Source organism: Zosterops lateralis (assembly GCF_965231275.1).
Source record: "Zosterops lateralis genome assembly, chromosome: 15".
NCBI lineage: Eukaryota > Metazoa > Chordata > Aves > Passeriformes > Zosteropidae > Zosterops > Zosterops lateralis.
The window spans coordinates 651,062-678,660 of NC_139775.1; the positions used below are offsets into that span (position 1 = coordinate 651,062).

Genomic DNA, 27,599 nt, shown 5'->3' on the forward strand with positions numbered 1-27,599 from the left:
TTCAGTGCTCAAAGGACGTGTGGAGGGCAGAGCTGCACATCTCAGGCTTTTCCCATGTGCAGAAGAAACGTGGGGCTGAGTTTTCCTGCAGACTTGGGGCTCCATTCAATCTAGGGAGCATTCTGGGGAACTGTTTGGTGCCTGTGTCCCATCCTCTCTGCACAGACACAGCCAGCCCAGCACAGTCAGTGAGGTTTTATCTCCCCTCACATATAAATCACCCACTGGAGCAATGATTACACACAACACTTGGATTTCCATTTTATAAAATGTTTTTCCAGTCCTCATGGCTGGAGCTAAAAAGCTGCAAAATACTCTTAAGCCCTGCAACAGTGAAAAGTCACAAAGATCCAGCTTCTATTTTTTAATCTCTTTAAGCCCAAACTCGTCATTTGGTTTTTTCATGTGGCCTCTGTTTTCCAAAACTGTTTATTTGCGTCTGCATGGACACAAATATTTACCCTGGCGATGGATGTGCTGAAAAAAAGGAAAAAAAAATACCAAGCCTGGCTTGAGGGAAGGGGGGAGGGTCACAGGAGAGGTTGCTTGACAGAGAGGTTGGGTGGCTCACCTTTGTTAATTTCTGTTGTTTTTAAGGACCACACAAAAGGGTAGGAGTGGATTGTTTATAGAAACAGCTTCGGGCAGACGCTTCCAAACTCTCGGGAGCTTGGCACGGGGGGCAAGGTTACTGCCAACACTTCTGTTGTTCAGCAAGGACTTCAGATAAATCACTGCTCTTCATCCCGAGCTGTGCAAATTAATGAAGGGGTTTTTTAGGAGAACGCGGTTTTACCTTGAGATAAAAAACGCCAGGCTCTGCAGAAGGCTGGAATGGGGAAAGAAAGGAGCAGGAGAGCTGTTGAAGTTGCAGTTTGGATCCTCCTGCTTGCTGCTGGGGTCCTTTTTAGGAGAAGAAGGGCCCAAATCTCAGTCCCAACTGTGACATGCCTGAGCCAATTCAGTGATTTAGGAGATTTTCCCGTAGCCTGGGGTGGTTCTTTGAAAGCTGGGATTAGATTGAGTTGTCATTAATAATGCAATTACACCGTCCTCTCTCCACAGAGGGATTTCAGCCCAGAGGATGCCAAAATGCTTTAAACAAATCTCCTGGAATTGTTTTGTCTCTTCCAGAAGTGTGCTCACAGCTGGGAAGGGCTGGAAGGTGGGGGAGAGGCTGCTCATCCATCCACTGAGGGAAACAGGCTGGGAAGGGATTCAGGGCAGACCTGGAGACCCTGTGAGTGCCCAACTCTTCCCTTCCATGGATCTGGCTCTTTCCAGGCCCTTCTTCCCACTCAGCCACTCCTGCTGGGCTGAGTCAGGGTCAGTTCTGCCCCAGGACTGAGGGATGTGACTCCCAGGAGTGCTGGATGTGACCTCCAGGCTTTGGGATGATCTCTAAGTGCCGGGATGGAGCTCTGCCAGGCACAGCCCCCAATCCCCATTTCTCCATCCGTAAAACTCAGCGAATGAGCCACAGGGAAGAATCCTGAGCTCCTCCAACCCTCCCTCAGCCTTTTTGGGAGGAACAAAGAGCGTTTAATTCTCTCTCCCCTCTCCCAAGCCACCAAGCAGAGTGTGTTGAGTGCAAGACTTGTGCAAGGAGAGCCCAGAAGTGGTAATTGAGAGCTTTAAGGAACATTTACAGCCCGGGCTGTCCCAGCCCCAGCTGGTGGCGAGGTTGGTGTCTGCTGGGAAGGAAGGATGCAGTGGTGGGAGAGAGCATTCTCCTGCCTCTTTTGTTGTGGGTTTGAAGAGCTCCGAGTACAGCCTGTTCCCCGTGTTCCCGTGCCCTGCAATGCTGGAGGTTATTTGAGCAGGCAGCCAAGGAGACTCTGGTATTTTGAAGACATCTGCGGCGCCAGGGCTTTTCTCATATCACTTTTAACGCTTTGATAGCACTGAAAGCCATCTGGCAAAGGCCCCTCCCGTGCTGCTGCCGGGGCCAGGCTCAGCCTTCCCCCCTTGGCTCAGGAGCACCGTGCAAGGGGCAAAATATTCCCGATCCTGGTGGTGGCATTGACACAATACCCAAGAGCCAGGCCCGTCCTGCAAGGCCATGCTGATATCCCTGTGACATTCAGGGAAAGGAAAATGTGTCCAGGCACTGGTCACATCCCAGTTTTCCAGCGAAGGTTTGGTGCCCTGGCTGGAGTCAGCATTCCTGCTGGGTGAGCTCCAAGCTCCAGGGCTCAGAGCCAGCAGCAGCCACTGCTTTTAGCCCAAAACTGATCCAAGTGGTCGCTGTCCCACCTCCAGACAGGGACCACGTGGATGTGGCACTTTTGGATATGGTTTGATGGTGCTGGGTTAATGAACTTGGTCTTTTAAAAGGACTCTAAAGGTCTTTTAAAAGACTTTTAGAGGTTTTTTTCCATGGTTCTGTGAGAGGGGAAAATTGTCCCTTTGCCTAACACCCCTGAATCTCAAGGAATTGATGCTTAAATGGAATTTCGTGGGAAGGAGTAATGTGCTCATGCTGGAGGTTTTTCCTGCCATTAATATCTGGTTCCTAAAAATAAGGAGGCTGAGAATAAGGTTCCTAAATAGGAGGAAACTTAAGGATTGGATTCCTAAACATGAGGAAATAAAATATGGGTGCTGCTCATCCAAACCATCCCAGTTACTCTCGTCCCTGTCCTTCCATTCCCTGGCTCCACGACAACCAGCATTTCTCCTCACACCACAAAACATGTGTTTGATTTTAAAACCCCCAGCCCTGTGCCTCAGGCAGCGAGTCCACCTGAGCTTTATTAAAGGCTGCAGGAGGCTGAGGGGACTTGGTGACTCTCTGAGCTGTGATTCGTGGTCTGCAGCCACCTTTGGTCCCTTCTCCCTCTCCCTCCTCATTAAGAACTAAATGGCAGCAGTGGCTGAATTGGGTGGAACTTGATAGTGCTCAGAGATAGTCAATGATGGGAGCCTGCTCAGGGATAATCAGGAATAATGGGAAAGGAGGGATGGGCCAGTCACTGTTCCCTCAGCCCGGGACACAAAATGAGGGTCACACTCCCTGGAGAGCCCATGGAGGTGGGAAAAGGGACCAAGTGGGGAAGAAAATGAGGCAAAACCAGATCTGCTTGGGAGGATGGATGGATGGATGGATGGATGGATGGATGGATGGATGGATGGATGGACGGATGGACGGATGGAAGGAAAGCTGGAGGTCTGGAGAATAATTCCTGGGAGGAGCAGTTGTGGGGGCTCAGCCTGGAGAAAAGGAAGCTCAGGGAGGACCTTCTGGCTCTGCACAACTCCCTGACAGGAGGGGACAGCCAGGAGGAGCCGAGTTCTGCTCCTAGGGAACAACAGGACAAGGGGGAACAACCTCACATTGGCAGATGGTGGCTCCCAGTGCACTGTGTCTCGCAGTGTGTGGTGGCTCTTGGTAGCTCTTGGTGCCTGGTGGCTTTTGATGCACAATGTCTCTTGGCACAGTGGCTCATGGTGGTTCTTGGCTGCTCACGGTGGCTTTTGGTGCACGATGGCTCTCAGTGGTATCTTGCAGTGGCTCACGGCCCATGGTGGCTCTTGGTGTGTGGTGACTCTCAGTGGTGGCTCTCAGTGGCTCACGGCACGCAGTGGCTCTCAGTGCATGATGGCTCTCAGTGGTGGCTCTCAGTGTCTCACAGTGGCCCTCAATGGGTAGTGACTCTCAGTGGTGACTCAGTGGTGTCTCACGGTGGCTCTCAATGTGTGGTGGCTCTCAGTGGTGGCTCTCAGTGCATGGTGGCTCTCAGTGGCTCACAGTACGCAGTGCCTTGCAGTGCGTGGTGGCTCTTGGTGCATGGTGGCTCTCAATGGCCCTCTGTGCTTGGTGGCTCTCAGAGACCCGCAGTGGCTCTCTGTGCCTCGTGGCTCTCACTGGTGTCTCATGGTGCCTGTCAGTGTCTCATGGTGGCTGTCAGTGCATGGTGGCTGTCTGTGTTTCATGGTGGCTCTTGGTGCATGGTGGCTCTCAGGGGCAGCTATTGGTGTGTGGTGGCTCTCAGTGGCGGCCCTTGATGGCTCTTGGTGTGTGATGGCTCTCAGTGGTGGCTCTTGGTGCATGGTGGCTCTCAGCAGTGGCTCTCAGTGGTGTCTCTAGGTGTCTCTTGGTGCCCCAGATGTCTCTCACTGTCTCTCAGTGTCCCTTGGTGGCTCTTGGTGTCCCTTGCTGTTTCACAGCATCTCTCTGTGTCGCATGGTGGCTCGCAGTGTGTGGTGGCTCTCAGGCATGTCTCTCAGCGTCCTGGGGTTTCTCTTGGTGGCTCTCAGCAGTGTCTCTCAGTGTCTCTCAGTCTCCCTTGGTATCCCTCAGTGTCCCTTGCTGTCCCTCAGTTTCCCTTGCTGTTCCTCTGTGTCCCTTGCTGTCCCTTAGTATCCCACGGTGTCTCTCAGTGTCCCACAGTGTCTCTCGCTGTCCCTCAGTGTCCCTTGCTGTCCCTCGGTGTCTCACCATGCCCCTGTCCCGCAGGTCTCCGCCGGACTCCCAGCCGCCTGTCGGGGCTGAGTGCAGCGGGGTCACTGCCGGGCCCCGGTGTCCCGGGGCTGAGCTGTGAGCTGCAGGACTGTCCTTTCTGTGCCACCCTCCTGGACGACCCCGACCTGGTCCTCAGCGACTCGGACAGCAACGCCGACTCTGAGAGCAACGGTGTCTACGAGTTCACACAGGACCTGCGGCACGGTGACCACCGGGACCAGCTGCAGCAGCAGCAGCAGCAGCGGGGCAGGAGGAGGAGGAGGAAGAAGAAGGCCAAGGAGAGGAACAAGGTGGTGAAGCTGTGGAAGACGTTTGGCGCCAAGCTCAAGAGGATCGTGGAGAGCAAATACTTCAACCGCGGGATCATGATCGCCATCCTCATCAACACCCTCAGCATGGGCATTGAGTACCATGAGCAGGTGAGTGACCTCAGGGCTTGGAGGGTGGCTTGGTGTCACTGTAGGGCACCAAAGAAAGGTGAGAGACTCTAAATGTTTCAGTAGGCAAAGAGCGTAGAAAAAAGGCTTTTATTGTCTAATTTTTATTGCCTTTTATAAGGTGTTCCCATACAGACTTAACATGGTTGGTGAATAGGAACGACACCTCTCTAATCCCATTGGTTAAACCAGAGAAACAGCAAAACAACACCTGGAGAAAGGTTGTTTTGAGAAAGGAGAGGTGTTTGCCAAGATTGTTTTGAGAAGAAACTTCCTTGAGAATTTTTTCCTTGGGAAAAAGTCAGCAGCTGCCAGCAGGCTAAAATCTCTCAGACCCAGAAATATCAGGTTCACAGCTTGGAGTGACTGGAGTGGTTTCAAGTTTGCCAATTCCTCTTTCCCAAATTACATCTAGTGGTTTGAGTGTCTGCTAGAACGATTTGCTCTTTTTCTGCTGTGAGATAGGATTAGGAGAAAAGCAAAGCAGGTTTAAAACTTAAAAGGGTATAAACACAGGTATAAGGGGATATCAGGAGGAACGAGGATTTTCTTTGTTGGAAATGGGGCTGAAAATGATCCCGTGAGGAGCAGGAGAAGCCTTTGGGGTGTGGGACACCTGGAAGGGCTGGTGGGGTGTGCAGAGCTGAAATTTGTGTGTTGGATGTGCCTGCTCAGAGCCTGACTGGGAATTATTGATACAAAGAGGAATTTCTGTGGTCGAAATACCTTTGGTCTGACGGTTGTGCTGGAGATAACCCAGGCAGAAATTTCTTCTTTGATCTGGATCTTTAAATAAGACTTAAAACTATCAGGCCATACTAAAAGCAACAAAGAAAAAGAAATTAGGTTGTCCCTGAAGGCTTCAAACCCTTTAATTTGCTCTCACAGGGTGTGAGTGGGATTTTATTGAAGTGTTTGAAGGGAGGGAAGGGGAATGGTGCTGTTCTTCCCAGTGTTGGGATGGCAGGGAGCAGTGCTGGAGCTGAGGACTGCAGGGGCTGTGCCATGGGAGAGGAGCTGAGCCATGGGAGCATCTCCACTTGGTCATCCTGGCAAAGTTCTGTTCTCCTGGGCTTCTCTTTCGTGGAAAACTTTGGGATTTTTCACTCTTTTCTCAAGGCGTGCTTGGGAATTTCTCACGTCACCTCTATGTCAGGTGTAGGAAACACATCCCAACCAGGCCAGGATCTGTTTTTTCTGGGATCAAAGGCATCCAGTGCTCCTCCAAAACCTTCCCTTCAGGGTCATGACCAGGTCAGGGTTATTTTTAAAGCTTCTACTCCTCTCTTCCATGGTCTGTCTTTTGGGAATGAGGAGCAAAGGCAGAGCAATCCACCCAAAGGCAGGACAAAAGGCTCTGCAGCTCCTTCTCCATCATTTCCCAGGATTAAGCGCTGCTCAGGACCATGACAAACAACCCTCTGGAGTGCTGCTATTTCATTTTCTCTCCACTCCTGTGCTTTAATGCCCCTTATTTTAGGCCGAGACTTATTTTCTTTCCAAAAAAAAATAAAAAAAAAAAAAATCCCAGGACTCAGCTAAAACAACCTCAGCCGTGCAACAACAAATCAGAATTACAGCAAAGTGCCCAAATCCAGCAGGGATTGAGCTGTCCCTGTCAGCTCCCTGTCGAATCCTGCTTCACTGTTCCACAAGAAGTTCTAAAATTGGGGGGGGAAAAAAAACACCTTGGCAGTGGCATTTGAATAGGCCATTCATCCCTCATTTCTGCATGGATACCCTTTTGTCAGGCGGATACAGCTTTGTCAGCCCTCGGGTTATGCTGTGATGGGAGCTGGGGGAAAACCTGAGGCAGGCAGCAGGGAGAAAAATCCAGGGATCACGCAGAGTGTGTCCCCAGTCAGCCCAGTAAAGGCGAATCGGGATAATTACAGCCTTGCTGCTAACAAAGGAGAGCTGTAGCTGGCTGGCTTTTACTGCCTTCTACCTTGTAAAAGCTTGGCTTTAGGGCATCTCAGAGCCAATGGCAATAAAGATTCTGAAGCTTTTTTGGCTGCCGAGCGTCAGATTCCTGCCAGCTCAGCTCGCAGGCACTGCCCAATAAAAAGGGAGGAATTTGGAAGTGAAAACCTGGAAAAGTTCTTCCACGTGCCTGGGGCACTGGGATAATGAGGTGCGGGGTGTCAGAGACCAAGTTGGTGACACTTCACCCAAAACGTCTCATCTCAGTGATGTCCCAGGGGCTGAGGCACCATCCAAATCCAATAGGAAATGGCTCTGGACTCCCAGGTTGGGCACAAGGATTTGTGGGCAGAGCGGGGTGATTTGAGAGCCCCCTTGGTGTGAGAACTGGCTGTGAGGCTCAGGCGGGGGCTGGTTTGTGTGGGGAGCAGGAGGAGGTGTCTGGGCAAAGTCTCCCAGAGCCCCAGTGAGGTTTTGGGATGGAGGGGAGGGAGAATGGCTCAGTTTGGGGTCATGAGCCTGGCGGGAAAAACAGTGGGATCACAGTTTTCTGGATGCTGCCCAGAGTATTCCAGGTGGGAAGTTCTGAGCCTCTCCAGGCTGTAACCAGCTGTGGGTGTTGCCATTGTTGTCTCTTCCATCCTCCCAAATCCAGAGGCCATTCCCCAAGTTAAAAGGATTTAGGAGCTTCTCTGTGGCTCTCCTCAGTTTTCCTTGCTCCCACCCAGCTGTTCCATGTTAGTCCAAGAGCAGTTTTTAGGGAATCCAGGGAAGCCTGTGCCCTGTGCCTGCTGGTGGCAGCATGGGAAGGGCTCTGCTGGGCCCCCAATCCCTGCAAAACACAACCACAGAATCCTGGAATGGTCTGGAGTTTTAAAGTTCACCCAGTTCTGGCAGTTTGCTATGGGCAGGGGACACCTTCCACTATCCCAAGTTGCTCCAACTTGGCCTTGGACACTTCCAGGGATGGGACATCCACAACTTTTCTAGGAAATCTGCCCCACCAACACTTCTCACCATTTATTCAGAGTGAAACAGCTTCAGCAGCTTCTCTGCTCTTGACTTTGCGCACTTTTTTTTTTTTTTTTTAGTCCATTGTCTGGTTCTATCAAACTGCAAACAAAGCAGAGCAGCAGCCCCAGGGGAGCCCATCCCAAACCTCACTGTCCGTAGGGAAATGCCCAATCCTTTTTATAAAATTTATTTATTGCTTCTTGGGTTTTGTTTTGTTGTTGTTGTTGTTTTTGTTTTGTTTTGTTTTGGGGGGTTTTTTGTTTGTTTTTGTTTTTGTTGTTTTGTTTGGTTTGGTTTTGGTTTTGTTTTTGGTTTTTTTCCCAAATTTCTCCATAGTCACCAGTGGCTTTGGAGATAGATGGGCACAGAAAATGGGTTTTTATAGGAGCTGATCAGAGCAAAAACATCGGCTCTTTGTGTGTGGGAAGGGTGAGGGGTTCTGAACCCTGGGGAGGGAGATGGAGCAGGGCTGGCCCTGCTGATAGCGCTGCTCTCACCCTGGGACGAGGCAGAGCTCTGCAGAGAAGTCTCACGGAGCCCTCTTGAGGCAGTGGAGCATCACTGTCCGGCTTCTGTGGATGAGGGAATCGTGGGTGGGAAGTGCCAGGCTGGAGGCAAAACCCCCCGGGCTCCGGGGATTTCATTGTCTTTGGGATCACAGAACATCCCGAGTTAGGAGGGACCCACAGGGATCATCCAGCCCTGCACAGGCACCCCAAAACCCTACCTTGGGCATCCCTGGGAGCATTTTCTGAGCTCTCCTGGAGCTCTGGCAGCCTCAGGGCAGTGCCAGCACCTTCCGAGGGGAAGAAACTTTCCCTAAAATCCATCCCAAATCTCTTGTGAGACAACTTTATCCCATTCCCTGGGTGCTGTCCGTACCTCAGGGAGCAGAGATGGGGAGGAGCTGAGGTTGTGCTGCCTCCAGGCAAAGAGAGCCCCATCCATTCCCAAGGTCCCTCAGGACTTCAGTCTGTGTTTTTATGGGAATTCTGGAGAAATTCCCACCAGTGGCTGCTCTTTGCTTAATGGCACCACCCCCTTTAGTGCACAGAGCTTGGGAATCATGGAATGGTTTGGGTTGGAAGGGATTTGAAACAACATCATCATCATCATCAACATCATCATCATCATCATCATCTCAGTCCCCCCCAGTCATTGGCAGGGACATCTTCCACCATCCCAGGTTGCTCCAAGCCTCATCCAGCCTGGTCTTGGACACTTCCAGAGATCCAGGAGCAGCCACAGCTTCTCTGGGAATCTGTGCCAGGGCCTCACCACTCTCACTGGGTTGAACACGTTTTCCAAACCGTGTCACTCCCCCAGGGGCTCCAGTCCCTGCCTGTGGCCGTGGCAGCTCCTGGGGAAGGTGAGGAGATGCTCTGCAGAGCTTTCCTCAGGGCAGCACAGCCCATGTGGGGCAGGAGATCGGGCACCTGCTCATGGGAGGCGTTTCCTTGGCATTGCAGGCATTGGAAGCAGTCAGATCCTGCCCACCACACCCGCAGGGTTCACAGCCAGTTCCACCTGGGACGTGGCTGGGAGCTCAGAGCTTCCAGGGTGCTGTTCATTAGCAGCAGCACAGCTTGGATTTCAAAGCTTCATTGCTTGCTGTGAAGTCCCTGGTATTTTTTTTTCTCCCTCCTCTCCTGTGTTTGTTTATAAATTCATAAATTAACAAATTAATAAATTTAAAATAATAATTTTTTAAAAATTTGTTTCTACTGTAATATGTTTGCTCATAAATTAATAAATTAACAAATTAAAAATATAATTTTAAAAATTGTTTATATTTTAATATATTTGCTCATAAATTAATAAATTAACAAATTAAAAATAACAATCTTTTAAAAATTGTTTTATTGTAATATGTTTGCTCATAAATTAACAAATTAACAAATTAATAAATTTTAAAATTAAAAATCATATATTTAAAAAATTATTTCTATTTTAATGTTGCTTATAAATTAATAAATTAACAAATTAATAAATTAAATTGAAAATAACAAATTTAAAATTTTTGTTTATATTTTGATGTTGTTTATAAATTAATAAATTAATAAATTAATAAATTAATATATTTTAAATAATTTTTTAAAAATTGTTTATATTTTCATGTTGTTTATAAATTAATTAAATAATTTAAAATAATAAATTTATTAATTCGTTAATTTATTAATTTATTGGCTTATTGATTTATCGATTTCTTAATCCATCCATTCCCCAGCACAAGGAGCACTCCCAGGGATGAGGAGAGCCAAGTACAAAGAGGGAGGCAATCCTTGCATTAATCTTCCGGGCGGTTTCAGAACATTGGATGAGTTTTTTGTTCTGCATTTCATTGCAGCTGACAAGTCTCCAGAGTTGCTGAGAATGTGCCATGGCACTGCAGCACTGAGCAGGGACAGGGCACTCCAAAGGCATCACCTTTGGGATGCTGGGCTGGGATACCTCCCACAGGGGATCCTATTCCCGGAAAACCCGTTCCTTTTTGCCCCAGACTCAGTGTCACTGAGTGCTCCGAGGAAATAATTGCTGGTCCTTCATCCTGCCTCGATTCCCAGCTCTGTGATTATCCAGGAGAGGTGCTGGTGTTATCCCTGCAGAGGGAAATGATCCCTCTCCTCTTCCCAGAAGAATTTGCTGAAGGAGCTGTTGATACTTGTAATGATCCCACATAAAAGGCTCCATTTACATCAAATGGCACTAGAAACGTTACTTTATATTCTCTCCTCAGCAGAGAAGTACAAATTAGTATTTGTTCCAAGCTATTGCTGTTCAAAGAGCTTTTAATTGCTTTTCTGATCCCTCATCCATGGCGTGTGTTTCATTGGGAGCAGCTGCCTTTGGAGCAGCTTGGAGCTGACCTTGAGGGGCACCCAGTGGTCCGTGGCTTGTCAGAGCGAGAGGAGTGTTGGTTTTGAGTAGAACATTTCATTATTCTGGAGTAAAAAAGTCATTCTGTGTGATTGAAGGTAGCGCTCGCTTCAGCAGTGACGTCCTGTTTTTAGCCTTTGCCAATTTTGGCTTGAAAAATTGGTTTGGCATGGAAAGCTCAGCGCTCACTCAGAGAGCAGAGCAGGATTTTTCAGCATTTGTTTGAAGCAAATTGCTGAAATTCCTTTTGAGTTGTGAGTCAATAAAATATTACCCTGAGCTGAGACTGGCGCTTTCAGCTGGCAAAACTTGCTCTCTCTTCCAGATTTTTTTTGCAGGATCCAATTTTAAGGACTCACATGCTGGCAGGATTTGAGGAAAGCTGATTCCCCCAGCCCAGCCTGGGATGTGAAAATTCAGCCCAGCGTGTTTGTGGCTCTTGTATGAATGGTGTGAGACTCATCCTGCCCTCAGGAGTGCTTTAGGTTTTGTGTTTGGGCTTTGCCAGCTGCATTCCAAGCTCTCCCTTCCCCACTCCTTCTCCAAGGTCCCAGCAGGGAAAGGACAAGTTTCCCCAAGCCTTGGTTGGATCAGTGGAGAACACACCAGTGATGGAACTTCAGCTTTTTCCACAACTTGTGCATAACCTGAGTTCCGTCTCCACCTCAGGGAAGGCCTTTTCCTGGGGAACTTTGGGAAGAAAGGGATGTTTTCCATCTTTTGTGCCCCAAGATGTTTTTATTGCACATCCAGACCCTCTTTCTGTCAAGTCAGCACCAGACTGGGAATCCCCTCCCTGATCAGAGCCAGCAGCAGCTCCCACGTGGAGATTTCCACCTGGAAGGAGTCATTCCCACCTCAGAGGGAATCAGGGATCAGAGGCAGGACAGCAGGAACTGGAGGAAGGGAAAATCCAGGTGTCCTGACTTGGTGTTGGATCATTATCATGGATAAACCACACAGAGCCTCCTCTCTCCCTCTTTTCTCCAATTTAAGGGCTCCTCTCCTGCTCTGTTCTCCTTCTCTGGGTATATATATATTTTTTTTACTATATAAGGGAAAGAGATCCCAGAGATCCTTTCCATGGCTGAGCCTTGGAGCAGGAGGAGCAGCACCTCAGCAGGGCAGGGCTGAGGTCATAACCCCCCCCAGTGCTGACACACCAGGCAGAGCCAGAGCAGTGGGGTCTGGATTCCTCTGGATGTGCTCACTGGCCATGGGAATATCCCAATATTCCCTGTGGAACTGCAGGCACATTTCCCACTGCCTGCAGTGGTTGCTTCCCCTCGCTTTTGCCATCAGTTGTTCTCTCTGCTAAGGGATTGGGCTGTAAATCCCAGGCAGGTCACAGTGCTGCCTGCAAGCTGGGGATGTGCTCAGCCCCACAGCGTGCAGGACCCTCCTAGATGAGGTTTTTTTCCATCTGGATCCATCCCCAGATCCCACTCAAGCCCCCGGGGTGGCACGGGGCCGGCAGCCGGTGGCTGCAGCCGGGGTTGTTTGAGTTTCAGCTGGCAGGTGAAATAAACCCCGCGGGATCCAGCGCCCAGAAACGAGAGCAGAGTGCTCCTGGCAGCTGCATCCCCTCAGGAATGTGTGTGTAAATCCCAGCCAGGCCCTCGTGCTGGGACAGTGGCTCTCATGGGCTCTGGGTGGGGTTGGTGCCGTGTGGCGGCTCTGTGCAGAGGGACACGGGGGTGACGTGGCTTCCACTGGCACAGAGAGGGGTTTTGGTGAGTTCTGCTGCCAGCCAGCTCCGTGCTTTTCATCTGGGAGCTGTCTCAGTTTGGAAAGACAGGGAAAAGTTGGAGCTTCCCTTGGAATGGAGAATTCAAACCCCCTCCCTCCAAATTACTATGATTTTGAAATTAAGGGGCTTTTCAGGCAAAGATATGGGGATAGGAATAACAGCTCTTTACTAGGAATATTAAAAATTTAGTTGTACAAAAAAAGCAAATGAACAAAAAATAAAGACTGCCAGAGTCAGAGCATGACCTGACACCCTGTTGGTCCCAATTAAGTGCTTCTGCAGTGACAGATGTGGTTCTGTTGGAACAATGATCCTGTAGAAGGGTGCAGTTTTCCTCTGAAGGTCCAGTGGTGCTGAGATGGGTCTGCTCTTCCTCTGGGAATCCAGTGCAAACAGGCTGTGCTGGTGTTCTGGATCCCAGGTTTGATCCAGGTGGGAATGCTGGGCTCCTCCCCCCGGGTGGAGCATCTCCCCATGGGATGATGGAATTGTATCAGCCCTGCAGTGAGCCTGGATGGCCCATGGACAGCAGAGATCCCCTGGAGGGAGGATGGGTCCTGGAAGAGATAAGGAACACTGCCCCAGCTGGTTTGAACAGCTGGACCATTTACAGAGAATATCTCCCCAGAGTTATGAGGGACAGGTCATGGAAGAGATAAAGAAAAAAAACCTCCCCAACTGGTTTCAACAGATGGGAATAGAACACATCTTACATTGCAACCCAAGACAGGAGCAGAGCAAATCCATGGGGTGGCTTTGAGCGGGGGAGCAAATCTGTGTTCCATGGGCAGCCCCTCAGCAGGATGGGGACAAAGGGGGACAGCTCCAGGGTGCCAGGTGTGATCAGGGACCCCAGAGGTGTCACAGTGCCCCAGCAAGGTCCCTCCAGCAGCTCCCATCCTCACAGATACCTCCAGGAAAAGCAGAGAGAGCAGAGAGGGAATTGTGAAAGGCTGAGGCAGGAAAGCTTTGGCACCTTGGGAAGCAAAGAGTGGTTTGGATTGACACGGAAGGGGTGGAACTGCTGCTTCCATCAGCTCAGGATGTTCCTGCATCCATCTTTTGTTTCCTGGGATTTTTCCATTCCCTGAGACAAGGCAATGTACTCGGTGCCAGCCCGATGTGCCAGGTGGGATTTTAGGAAATACTTCCTCACTGGGACAGTGGTTAAACACAGGAAGGGGCAGTGGTGGGGTCACCATCCTTGGAAATGCTGGAAAAATCAGTGGATGTGGCATTTCATGGTGTGGGTTGAATGATCTTGGAAGACTTTCTCAGTTTTAGTGAGTTTGTAATGATGAAATTGGGAATGGGAGCAGAGCCTTGCACCTCCAGAGCAGATTTAAGAGAGAAAAATCTTGTCAAGGTATGGAAAGACCAGCCAGGTGTGGATTAAAGATGCTCAGGGTGACAATGCAGCTCCTTCCCCCTGGGCACCCAAACTGCTCCATTCCCAAATTCACCCAGCTGGGAATTTTCCCCAGGTTTTAACCAGGATTCTCCACCCACAACAGTGAGACTTCCCAGAATTATGAATGAAGTTGGAAAAGTCACCTTGAAAGCTCCTTCTGGGGTTTGTGTTCAATCATGGGGATGCTTTTTTAGGGGTGGGAAGGAAAGCTGCTGTGAGAGGAGTGAGACTCTTGGAAATGAGGGAGGTTTGGCATCCCTGCTCACATTCTTTTCGAGCTCTATTTTTGTTTGCACTGTGTGGTTTACAGCCCTAAAGACAGCCTGACTCCCAATTTGGGAAAAATGCCGTGCACAGGCCTCGGAGCATCAGTGGCAAAGCTTTTTTGGAGCAGGGAGGATGGGCCAGGAGACCACTTTCCCAGGAGTTTTCTCTCCTGCCTGATCCCTGTGCAGATTAATGTCTCCTCTCTCCTTGTCCCACAGGCAGACAAATCTGAAAGTTGTGAGTGGAGTAAAAAAAAGAAAGCAGCATTAAAAAAAAAAAAAAAAAAAAGTTCATTTTATATACTCCAGAGGGAATTGGCTTTGCTGCAGACAGATGGATCCTGTAATTCCCTGTCTCTCAACATGACTATACATGGATTGGTCCCAGTTTCTTGGGGCTGGATGGGAGGCCAGAGGGTGCTGGCAGCTCCCAGAACTGCACCTGGAGCAGTGCTGGGAGCAGGAGCACAAATCCCTGCTCTGCTCTGCTCCCCGGGCACATCAGGCAGGAATTTCCCAGCTCTGAGCCGCCTCGAATCCAGTCAATAAACGGGAATAAATCAAACCACGGGGAGAGAGCAAGATAGGGGTGAGAAATCAGCATTTTCCTTTCATTTCTGAAGGCTTCGGGGGCAAAACATCCACCCTGAGGGCATCGTTTGTCCCTGCTGGGAGGACAAAGAGTTGAAAGTCATTTGTGGAAATGATTTGGAGGCAAGAGAGGCCGAGGACAGCGAGAACAGCGAGAAGAGCGCGTGGGTTGCTGGGCAATTATCTCCTCAGCAGTGACCTGTGTGTGCTGCAGAGCCCTCCCCAGGGCTGGAGGCTCCGGGAGCTGCCAGGAGGAGAAATCAGCATATGGGATGGCTCCGAGGCACAGCTCCTGGTGTGCTGCCTGTGCCAGGGAGAGGGGAGTGCCAGGAATCCCAGTTTGTGCCTCTGGAAGTGCCAGAAATCCTAGTTTGTGCCTCTGGAAGCACCAGAGCCAGAGGTGATGAGGGGAACACCAGAAATCCCAGTTTGTGCCTCTGGAAGTGCCAGAGCCAGAGGTGATGAGGGGAACACCAGAAATCCCAGTTTGTGCCTCTGGAAGTGCCAGAGCCAGAGGTGATGAGGGGAACACCAGAAATCCCAGTTTGTGCCTCTGGAAGTGCCAGAGCCAGAGGTGATGAGGGGAACACCAGAAATCCCAGTTTGTGCTTCTGGAAGCACCAGAGCCAGACGTGATGAGGAGAGCGACTCTAACCCCCCCAAAAACACCTCTGCACCGTTTCCATTACTCTGCTTCTCCCCCTGGCTTTTCCCCCACCATTACAGGCTGTAATGATGGGATGGATTTCCATCCCTGCCTTCCCCCTGCCAGGCTCCCAGCACACACAGACACCCCCAGAGCAGCAGGAATCTCTCCCTGGCTGCACTGAGGGATGTTCCTCCTTTCCCCAGAACAGCTTTTCCCCATTCCTGAGGCTGAGCTGAACATGCAGAGGGTGATGGACAGGCAGGCTGAGACTCCCAGACAGGTAATGAGGGAAGCAAAGCATGCAGTGGATGTTTCCCACCCGACTGGCACAAAGTCCTTTTGTATTTCAGAAATTATTTTAAAGCCGTGGATTTCCTCCCACTCCTTTTTTTTTTCTTTTTTTTTTTTTTTTCTCCCTCTTCCTTGCTCGTCAGGGTGTAACAGCACAGGGTTTCATCCACATTTGATTTTTTTTTTTTTTAAACTCTGACAGGAAACCTGAGTGCTGGATTTCTGGCTGCAGCTGTCACTCCTCTCCAAACAGGCAGGGAGATGAAGGTTAACAAGTTTGGGCTCGGGGGAAAGCTTGTAAAACAGCCCTGCAGAAGGTTTTTGTGTCATCATACCTGCCTGAGGAACAGATCCTCTCCGAGCTTCTCCAGCCCAGGGTTATTCATCATCATCTGCAGCCAGCACTTTTCTAATTGTGTTAGTCCTTGTTGGAAACCCTCGAAACCCCAAATGGAATCCTTTTCCCTTGTTTGGTGCAGAGGGAAAATGCAGGCTGGGGAGCCTGGGGGATGTTTAAAAACCCCAGAATGGCACTGGGCAGGCTTGCTGCAGCCATCTGTTCCAGTCCCAGGGGTGAGCACTCAGCAGGAGGCACAGCGTGCTCCAGAACATTCCTGGTGTGTTCTCCACATGTCCCAGTCCCTGTGGCTGAGGGCAGGGATGCTCTGCCTGTCCCTCAGTGTCCTCTGCCACGCTGACACTGTCCCCTCCTGCCCCCTCACTCCTGTGGCTGAAGTGTGTACTCCTGGCTGGGTGATTTTAAGGGAGGTTTGTTGAAATAAGACAAAAATCACTCCCGACTTTGGTTTGAACGAGGAATTTGGCCTGGAAAGTATCAACTCTGCTCGGAAATGGTGTGCTTGGAGTAGAGGGACTTGTCAGAACTCGTGGCTTTGTGTCTTTAGGGTCACTGCACTCTGGTTCAGGCTCTGTGTGGCTCGAGGGAGTTGTGTCAGCAGGATGGGAAGTTTGGGCTGTGTCCATGGACTTTTCCGTGCCTCAGTCAGCCTGGAGAAGAGGAGGCTGAGAGGAAACTCCTCAGGACCTGCAACTCCTGGGACCAGGGAATGGCTGGAGCTGTGCCAGGGAGGGTTAAGTTGGATTTTAGGAAAAGTTCCTTCCCCCAGAGGGTGCTGGGCAGGGAATGGGCACGGCTCTGAGGCTGCCAGAGCTCTAGGAATGTTTGGACACCCCTCCAGGGATGTCCAGTGTGGGATTTTTGGGGTGCCTGTGCAGGGCTGGATGATCCCTGTGGATCCTTTCCAACCAGGACATTCCATAATTCTGTCAGTGGAGCCAGATTGAGACCCTGCTCCTCAGCAGGTCCCCAGTTCCCTCCTCACTCCTCTCTGCCAGCCTTTGCTGCTCCCCCAAGTTTCTGCCCTGCACCCCAAAGGTTTTTTAGCATATCCGTGGAAACCCCTTTGGGGTTGTGGAGTGCAGGGCTTGGATTGGAAAAGGAACTCCAGGAATGCTTCAGTGGGGTCAGGTTTGGGGCTGCCAGCCAGGCAGGAGTCAGTGCAACCAGAAAAGTTGGGAAGGGAAGCAGTGAAAGCTCTCAAAAGGCAGAGATGCAACATTTCCCTGCCACGGGAGCTCAGGGTGAGTCTTTTGTGATAACACAAACTTTATCTGCAGAGGGTTTTGGAGGGAGGCAGGCTCGGTTCTGCTCTCCCACAGAAATCTGGACGAGCTGCTCACCTGGGAGGAAACTGCAAAGCTGCTTTTTGATGTGCCAGCTACTCCTGCACCTTGTTAACACATCAGTCTCTCAGCGTGACCTCTCTTAAGAGGTTTAAACGCTGATAGATTAATTTGCTTTTGATGTCTGGGCTAATGAAGTGCTGGGCCTCCTCTGCTTCATTTTCCAGCCGATGGATTTGAGGCTCAGGAGCAGCCAGGGGTTGGAGCTGGGCTCGGTTTGATGCTGACTGAGGGAAAGGTTAATTCAGGGTTGGCTGCCACGAACCGAGGACGCTTCCCTGGCTCTGCACAACCACCTGAGGCAAGTCTCGGCTGCATCTGAGCTCCCATAAAAGCCATCATCAGGCGGGGAAGGAGGAAACTCCGTGCTGTACTCAGCTGTGCAGAGGTCAGGGCGCTTCGGCAGCACCAGCAGCCCGTGGTCACCAAGGCAATGACAGCTCATTGTCATGGAAACACTCGCCACCTCCTCCAGCCCGGATTTCAGCTCCGGATCCTCTGTGGGTGCCTCCAGTGAAATAACCTGGCAGCTCTCAGAGTGCTCTGTCTGCTCTGGGAGCCCAGGAGGAGGGTTTCCATCAGGGCAGGAGGGTTTGGGAGCTTGGGGACTCGGTGTTTGCACAGGGCTGGTGGTGGAGCTTCGGGAGTTTATTAAAGCCACCAGGCAGGAGCTGCAATCTGAATCCTCTCTCTCCCACTCTCTCAAATTCAACCTGTTCCAAAACCAAACTCATCCCCTCCTGTCTGGGGAGAGTCTCAGGTGTTCACCAACCTCAGAGTGGTAGTGAATGGCAATAATTTTAATTAGTGCTGCTGTTATTAGGGCTAATCCAGCTGAATTTCATTATTTTAGCAGCGATTTTTATGCCATTGTATCAAATTAGAACCGCTGGTTTTTATTTTTTTCCTGTATCATTTTGTTCCCATAACAATAAAGGCACCCTGAAATCCAGGGCTTGCTCAGGGGTGAGGCATCATTCCTGCAAAAGGAATGAGAAAAATCAGATGGAAAGTCACCTCCTCAGTTTGAAGTCCTGTTTTCCAGACTGTTTCTTTTTAGTTCTTCTCCCAATATTAGGAATAAATATGGCAAGAGCAGTGCAGTGCAAAGCCAGCACAGTGATTTCTGTGAGTGTTGGTGGTGGTTTCATAGAATTTCAGTTCATTGGAGGGTTTTGGGGTTTTTTTGCCAAGAAGGTGAAAATGTGGGAGCACTGGGCCATCTCCAGACTCTGAAATTCTGCCAGGTGCAAATCCTGTGCCTGCATGGAATTATGGGATGCAAACAGGTGATGAGGAGCAGGACTCACTGAGCTCTCCTGCTGCTTTTTGCTGCCACTTGGAAATTCCAGGCAGTGCAGTGTCCAGGTGATCCCACTGTGCTGAGGGGCAGCTCCACCTTGGAATTCCTTCCCGACCTCTGGTGTCCTTCCCTTTGCCTTGGAATTCTTTCCTGACCTCTGGTGTACTTCCTCTGCCTTGGAATTCCTTCCTGATCTGTGGTGTCCTTCCCTCCACCTTGGAATTCCTTCCTGACCTCTGGTATTCTGTCTTGGAATTCCTTCTTGGACAGGACCATCTGTGTGTCCTTCCCTCCTCCCTGGAATTCCTTCCCAGCCTCTGGTGTCCTTCTCTCTACCTTGGAATTTCCTCCTGAACTTGTTGTCCTTCCCTTTACCTTGAAATTCCTTGGAATTCCTTCCTGACCTTGGAGTCCTTCCTCAGCCTTGGAATTCCTTCCTGATCTGTGGTGTCCTTCCCTCCTCCCTGGAATTCCTTCCCAGCCTCTGGTGTCCTTCCCTCCACCTTGGAATTCCTTCCCAGCCTCTGGTGTCCTTCCCTCCACCTTGGAATTCCCTCCTGACCTCTGGTGTCCTTCCCTCCACCTTGGAATTCCCTCCTGACCTCTGGTGTTCTTCCCTCCACCTTGGAATTCCCTCCTGACCTCTGGTGTCCTTCCCTCCCGCTCTTGTCTCGGGGAGCAGGAGGGATGTCAGTGCTTGCCATTGTTGTTACTTTTCATTTCCTCAGGCACAAATGGTCTGCAGCTTCTCCTGAGGGCCACAAAGAGCTCTTTTCCCCAGTGGAGCTGTGCCAGGGGAGGTTGAGGTGGGATTTTAGGGAAAAGTTCTTCCCAAGAAGGTGTCGGGCACCGGAAAATCTCCCCAGGGAATGGGCACAGCCCCAGAGCGTTTGGACAACACTCCCAGGGATGCCCAGAGTGGGATTTTTGCAGTGTCTGAGCAGGGCAGGAGCTGAACTCTGACCTTTGCATGTCCCTCCCAGCTCAGGGCATTCCATGACTCCAGAATTCCTGAGCTCCTGGTTCCTGCTGCCAGCTGCACCCGCTGGAGGCTGCTGGCAAACACAGCCCCTGCCTTTTGTGCTATTTTGTCTTCTTGATTCTCCTTTCTGATCCTAGTGGATGGGTTTTAATTGCTGCTTTAGTCTGGTGCTCCTGGCTAAAAGGAGGGATCAATAATTCACTGGGAAGAGCAGCAGGGAGCTCCAAGGTTCCCATCTGCCTGCCTTGGCTGAGGGCTGGGCTGCCCTGGGCTCTCACAGATTTGTGTTTTCCAGGACAAAAAGAAGCTCAGGATTATTGCTGGAGTTGCTTTGGGTTTGCTGGAGGGGGAGGAAAGGTGGATTTTCCCCTGGATTTGTTCTCTTGGCTCTGTGTTTGATCTGAGCACGGAGGAGCTGCTGCCTGGGTCCCAGATGTGGGTTTGCAGATGATCATTTCCCTGCTATTAAACCTTGGGATCTTCAGCAATTTGGGAGTGTTTCCCTCTTTGGGGAATTGGGGCTGGAGCAGCTGCAGGCCAGTCTTGGGAGATAAAAGGGCTGAAGGTTCCTCCCTGAACTTCATCAGCCCGTGGAAAACGTGAGTTACCCACCCAAGGAATGACTTGGATCCTAAGGGATCTTTTTGCTCCAGTGTCACAAAAATCACAATAAACAGAGCTCAGCTCAGCTGGTCCATCCTCAGACTCTAAGGCAGGATCAAGTGTTCCCATGTCAGGGCCCTCAGAGGTTTCCTGGCTTTGAGAAGGTTTATTGGGATTAACTGGAATTGGGAATGTTCAACCTGGAAAAGAAGATTTGGGGTGAGAGAATTGTGGCCTTTCAGTGCCTAAAAGGAATCTGCAAGAAAGATGGAGAGAGATTTTTCTACAAGGGCCTGGAGTGCCAGGACAGGGGGAATGGCTTCAAACTGACAAGAGGGCAGGGACAGATGGAATATTGGGGAGGAATTCCTTCCTGGGAGGGTTGGGAAGCACAGGGTGCCCAGAGAAGCTGTGGCTGCCTCTGGATGATCCCTGAAAGTGTTCCAGGCCAGGTTGGACAGGGAGCTTGGAGCACCTTGGGACAGTGGAAAGTGTCCCTGCCCATGGCAGGGGTGGCACTGGATGGGCTTTGAGGTCCCTTCAACCCAAACCATTCTGGGATTCAGTTTCCCAAAGGGAAACCCTTAAAGAACTCCTTGTGCCCGAACAAGACGCAGCTTTTCTCCTGCCGTCCTCCAACATTTTCATTCTCTCCTTCTATTCCAAGACCCCTGAACCTTTTCAAATCTCTCCCAATCTTCTGCCATCTCTTCACGTCCTGCTCGAGCACTCAGAGGTCGTGTCCAGCCGCTGGCTCCCATTTTCCTCAAGAATTCCCCTCTCCTTGAACCCATTTCCCCCTCCAGCCACTCCAGCTCCTCTCCCTGGGCTGCACAGATGACTAAGCCGAGGTCTTTTTCAAGCACAGACTGAACACATCCCCATCCTCCCTCCCCAGCAGCAACCCCTGCTGTGCTCCCCTGATGTGTTTCATCTCCCGGTGCCCGCGCATCACCAAAGTGCATTTTTCAAAGGGACTCTCCATAAAGCTCTATTAGCAGGGGGATGAGTAATGGCTTGACAAACCAGATTTAAGTGGCCCCTTCTGAATCATCTTGGCAGTAATAGGGGGAGTGTGTCCATTTTTTGATTAAATATTTCCAATGTCATTAACTCGGCCGAAGTAAACAACTTCTATTGGGTTTGCCTGCTAATGACAACCCAAAGGTCTTTGACCCCGGAGTTCCAGAGAGCCGGCAGCTGGATAAAGATCGTGGAATCGTTGCTAAAGTGTCATCAAAGAGCTGGGAAAGGGTTCTTTGCTCTCTCTGTGTGCATGCCCTGCCACCTCCAGTGGATGTGGTGCTACCTGTGATGGGCATCCAGAACCTCTGGGCAGCTGTGGGGTGTGGCTGGAGGATTTTCCCAAGAAAAATCCATCATTAACTCTCATTTCTTGTGCAGATTCCTTCAGGCAGGGTCTGTCTTGTTCCTTTTTTGCCTGCAAGGGGCTGTGGTGTGTTCCATGGGTTTTGTGTGTATCCCAGTCTTAAATATTCCAGCTCTTTGTATCCCAGGACTCCATTCACACCTAAAAGGAAAAGATAGAGCCTCGTTCTTCTTTCTAATCAATGAGATCTGAGATATATTCAGCCTAAATATAAAAATATATTTAATAATATATTTTTAAAGGGCCATTAATCCGTAGAAATGTTGCATTGTATTTTAAAAATTAATTCTTTGTGGTTAACCAGCCAAACAAAGCTGATTTCAGGCACTGTGCTGACAATTTGGGGGCCATTAATTATTGACTTCAGCACAGAGCATGGTCAAGAACAGCTTTGCAGTGGGCAGGAACTGTGTGGACAGAATTCCTTGGGCGAATGCAATTTTTTGTGGCAAGGGAGAAGCCAAATTTCTTGGATGAGAGCGAGCCCAGGCCCTGCTCTGAGCTGTCCCAGCCAGCAGATCCACTGGTGCTCCTCAGCATATGGATGGGGATGATTCAGGCTGGATGAATTCCCTGGATTTTGGCCAGAGGCTTTTGAAGGAGCCAAGGCCACGCAGGGTGGGATGGCAGCAGAGAGAAACCTGCTCCTATTTCCAAGGAAAAGGCTCCAGTGACATTCCAGGCTCTGGAATGTTGGGAAGAGGCTGGAGCATCTCCTGGTGCATCCTCCTGAGGGTGATCCCTGCACCCAGCACAGGAGACATTCCCTGGCCTCAGCATAGCCACATTTTCCCTCTTTTTCCTGCCACTGGGACCAGTGTGCAGAGTCCAGTTCTCCCAGCTGCTCCTGGGGCTTTGCTGGAGACATTCCCTGGTAATTTGGAGAGCTGGTTCCTTCCTGCTGCGACTTCTCATTTAATCACTGAACCTGAGCACTTCTGGCCTGCTCTGGGGCATTGCTTTAGAGGGTCTGGGTGGGTGGTTTTTTCTCATTTTAAGGCTTATTTTTGAACCATCTGTCACTCCAAGTGATCCTCCACCCAGATATAATCCAGCTGATTGCCCTGCTTTCCCAAACAGTTGTGCTGATAACATTTCAGATCTCCCAGGTCCTGTCCTCCAGCGGCTGCAGGAGGCAGCAGCTGATCTAATCCTGCCTGGCATTTATGTCACTGGAAATGAAATTGCATTTTGCTGAATGAAACTGAGAAATGGGAAAGTAATACTGCAAATATGTTCTGCCACGTGGGGCCTCCTGCCTAGGAAGCTTCCGAAGGAAGTTGATGATCCCAGAGAACAAACTCTGCTCCCGTGGCTCTTCTTGCAGGAGAGGGAAATGTGGCATCCAGGGATTCCTCTGGAGAAAACACTCCCAGCCTGGAGACAGAGAATCCTAGAATGGGTTGGAAGGACCTTAAAATTCCTCTAGGGTCACCTCCCACATTCCCAGGCTTCTCCAAGCCCCGTCCAACCTGGCTTTGAACACTTCCAGGGATCCAGGGGCAGCCACAGCTTCTCTGGGAATTTGTGCCAGGGCAATTCTTTCCCAATATCCAAACCTGAGCTTGAAGGACTGGCACAAAAACCTTGGGGACCACCTTAATTTGCAGTCTGGTCACTGCAGGAGCAGCTGAACTGTGCTGGTTTTGGGATTTTGGGGTTTTGGTGCTTCCTCCACCCCCCAATGTCCCATTGGCAGCCCCAGGAAGGAGCAGAGTTTTGCCTCTGGAATCTTTAACCATGGAGCAGGGAGTTAAAAGGAACTCTGCAGAGCATTAGGAGATCAAGCAGGTCAATTGAAAGGAGGAAAAATCACCATCAGTTATCTTCAATTAAATTGTTATCGCTCCACATGAAGGATCCCATTTAGAGGGAGGCATAAAACCTGAGAGTGGAGGTGACTGAGAGAATAAATTCCCCATTTTTCATTCCACACCCAGAGAGGGAACATCCATCAGCAGGCACAAGGAGGAGATCTCTTTTTCCTTCTGTCTCCAGCCTACTTTGAAGCAGAGCCCATTTGGAAATCTCTCAGTGAAACCTTTTTTTTTTTTTTTTTTTCAGTGGGAAGCACAAACTCCTTGAAGCCACAACTTTTAGGAGAGGCTTTAATGACAGAGAAAACCTTCTTGAGCAGGACTTGTGCTTCTGAGAGCTTGTGGTTGTGTCTGGCTGTTAAATTTGGGGCAGTGGCACCCCCAAAATAGCAAATATCTCAGTTTCCAGGGCTGGGATATCCTGGTTCAAATCCCTGATCCCCTTCCAAGGGCAGAGAGCAGAAATAACTTTGAACTCTGCTCATGAGCCTGGGAAAACACCACCCAACCCTTTTTTTTTTTTTTTTTTTTTTTTTAATTTTTTTTTTTTTTAATAAGGAAGTTACATCACATAAAGGAAGGCAATTCCTGTGGTCAAGATGAACTAAACCAGTTTGAAGTTGATTTTCAGACATGGAGAGGCTGATCTTGTAGTAAATAAACTTCATCCAGATGGTTTACACAGGAGATGTGTTCAGATGCAGGAGTTGAAAAGCCCACTTGTGTTGTTCCTGGGGTTTGGTTTGATTTTTTAAAGGCAGGGAATGCAGAGGAGGAAGCAGCCAGGTCTGCAATTGCTCGGGGGGTTCTGCTTGTTTGCTTTGCTGGCTTGTTTACTCACCTCAGAAATATCAGAACTGCTCAGTTTGATCTTTGACAAGCAAAGAAAGGAGAGAAAAAATAAAGGTCAAAGCGGAGCCTTCATCTTTGCCGGGGTGTCACTTACATCCCCTGACAGCTCTGCTTCCTGAAACCCCCTGGAAAAGGAGCTTTTCCCAGAGGCACGGGGATAAAACCCAGCAGATTGCAGAGGGCAGGACAGCCTGGCCCTTCTGTGTGCAACTGAGCTTTCAATCCCTGCCTGGGAGGTGCCACAGCTTCCTTCTCCTTCCCTGTTATCCTGAAAATGTTCAGATTGTTCTCTGTGAGGGTGGGGAGGCCCTGGCACAGATTCCCAGAGAAGCTGTGGGTCCCTGAAGTGTCCCAGGTCAGGTTGGACAGTCTTGGAGCAACCTGGGATGGTGGAAGGTGTCCCTGCCCATGGATCCCTTTCAAGGTCCCTCCCAACTCAAACCCTTCTGGGATTATTTCATTTGCAACTTTCTCTCTTCCATGCCCCAATCAAGTTTGGAGGGTTTTTCCCTGGTTTTTTTGGTTTTTTGTTTTGGTTTTTTTTTGCCCCTAGGTGGGACTGGACTGGTCCATAAATTCCCTGGATTCCTTCTCCTCTCTCTGCACTCTCTGTGGGTTTTAATTCCCTGACACGGGGATGCAGACAGGTGAACTCTGTGGCAACGGAAAACCTGGTAATTGGAGAATTATAATCGCCCAAAAATGTATAATTGCCCAAAAAATGAGGTGAGGGGAGGGAACACAGAATGCCCAGGAGGCAGACAGGGATTGACAGATCATTACTGTGCCTGCTCAGAGCCTCTGCGTGCTGAACTGCAACATCTAAAGCAGAAAAGCCAACATAAACAAGCCCTGCAAGTCCCATTGACAGCTTTAGGCTCGGGACTAAGAGGGAAAAAAAAAAAAAAAACCCAAGTGCAAAGGATGTTTATGAGACTCAATGTTCTGAGTTTGTTTACTGCTCCTCGGGGTTCTGCCACTCTCAGCTCTCCCGGCTCAGGAAAAGTTGAGCTGCTTTGGAGGGGGATTTCTGAAGGAAAACACATTTTTAAATTTTTTCTGGAATCTTCCCTGGTCCTGCAGCAGGAAGGAGGTGGTGCTGGAAGAGCCTTTTTTCTCCACTATGAGGGATGCAGGTGTGATTATTTCTCCTGAAATTTCAAGAGCAGAAAGGTGTTCAGTTGTCCTGCTGGGAATGAGCCTGAATTATGTAAAATAGCAGCTGGTGGATGGCAGCAATCAAAAGAGATGAGGCAGAAGATGGGCGAGAGGAAAAAGAGGCACAAAGAGAGATCCCAGTCCTTGGAGAAACTGCAGAAATTCAGGTGCACAAAGAGAATTCGAGGCTGCAAATTCCACTCCTTCATTCTCTGCTTGGAGGAGCCATCCATAATTTGATCGTGATGGGTTTCTCTTTTATTGGATTCCGTGGTTCCAGGCAGGCTCTGGGGTCCTTGCTAAAACCACAGAAAAAAGGGCCTGGGCTTCTGAGGTTTTAAGACCTCAGCTACTCAGGAAAGGATTTTTCTGGTCTGTTTATCCAAGCCTAGAATGAACTGTTTGAGGTTTGTCCCTAATATAAGCATAGTTTGGAATTGCTGGAATATTCTGCAGCGTAAATATGGCCTTGGAAATGGGGCTGAGGGGAGACGTGTTTTGCCTTCAGTCAAGGCTTGCTCTTATTTAAACTCAAGGATTCTCAAATCTTCCAAACTGATCCCACACTGTTCCTGCCCTTCCCTTGAATAGTGGAAATTTTATCCTGCACACCAAGGATGATTTAAATCTGAAATTCTAGAAGTTAGGCTTAAATCTGAACTTTTTGGAGCATTCCCTGGGATCTTCCAGTGGGACTTGGGGTGAAACCATTCTGTGCTCGTTTTTGGTGGCAGTTTCCAGCGCGGCCATTCCCATTCCAGCCTCCACATCCAGACTGGGGGATCCTCATGCCAGCATTGCCGATCTTCTCCCATATCCTGAGGATTTCTGAGCATTTTGGATCCTCCTGCAATTCCACATGGTCATCTTTTGGCTCTGGAATCTTGGACTGATGTGAAGGTCAATAATTGCAGCAGCAAAAGATGTGGGGATCCCCAAAGCTGGTGAGGAGGGTCATGCTCTCCCTCTTTGTGTTTGGAAAAGGACTTTTTTCCTGATTCAGCTTGGAGCCCAATGGTGGGCAGGCATTTTCCCTGCCAGAGTCATTAAGGCTTCGAAAAAAAATTGGCAAAAAAAGCAAAAACCTCCACTTTAGACCAACTCTCCTGGAAGTGCCTCGTTTTGCTGCCAAGCTTTGCTACACATCCCGACCCGAGCTGCATTTCGTGACAGAGCCACTGCTTGAGCCAAAAGCCTGTAGTTTCCAGTTCTGAGCAGGTCAGAAGGAGACATTGCAGCAATTTGAAAGTGCTGTTGCAATTTCGTTTTCTCCCAGCCAGAAAGTTGGGACGAAAATAATCCTTGCCATGAAAAAAGCTTTGTTTTCAGCAGATCTATGGGCTTGTCTCACACGGAGAAAAAAAGACTCCTGGAAAAATTCCTGCTCTGGGATTGGCTTTCATTTGGACAAAAAACCAACAGTGGCTCCTAGTGGCTGCCTCCAGGGGAACGGCCAAATCCATCTTGAGTGTCCCTTCCTTGACCCTTCTCGTGGGTCTTTGCTCGTCAGCGAGCGGGAGGAGCGGGAAATTCGCACTGCGAGCAATAAACCATTTCAGAAGGCATAAAAATATCCCCATTTCCCAGGCTCCTGTTGGTGTCAGGAGAAGGTAATTACACTGGGAGGCTGCAGCGCTGGATGTTTGGCTCATCTGCTCCTCAGCATCCACTCCAATAATCCCCAAGCTCCCAGCAGAGCTTGGCTGCCGTTCAGGGCCATCCGTCCTTGTCCGTGCCCAGCGGGTCCTGCCTGGTGTCCCGGCAGGATCCTGCTCCAACATCCCTGGTCACAGCTGGCCCTGTCATCGCATTAACGCTGCCTGGCTCCAAACACCATCCCAAAAGGATAATGAAGATCCCTGAGGTGAGGTTTTGCAGTGTCAGCCGTCCGTCAGCCTTTCCCCCCGGCGTCCTGCCACGCTCCAATCTGCTGGATCAGCTCCTGGGGCACAGCTGCTGACGTTCCAGGCCACCTCTTTGTCCTCTCCTGTCCCCTCTCCCTCGTGGCCTCTCTCCTCTCCCTGACAGATCACTGCGGATTTTTTCTCCCGGGCTTCGATAGGAAGCAAAAGTCACGGTGCTGGAGGCAAAGCAGAAAGGGCAAAAATCATCAAAG

The 27,599-nt window shown here is 49.9% G+C and overlaps 1 protein-coding gene across 1 annotated transcript in view; it reads left to right on the plus strand.

Annotated features, from left to right (window-relative positions):
• The window catches only part of CACNA1H (calcium voltage-gated channel subunit alpha1 H), a gene marked incomplete at its 5' end in the record, with an annotated part of 162,911 nt that overhangs the window by 79,561 nt on the left and 55,751 nt on the right, over positions 1-27,599 (plus strand). Inside the window, one exon of the mRNA XM_083872614.1 lies at positions 4,460-4,884. Coding sequence (XP_083728740.1) covers positions 4,460-4,884 — 425 coding nt within the window. The remainder of the gene's footprint in view (positions 1-4,459; positions 4,885-27,599) is intronic.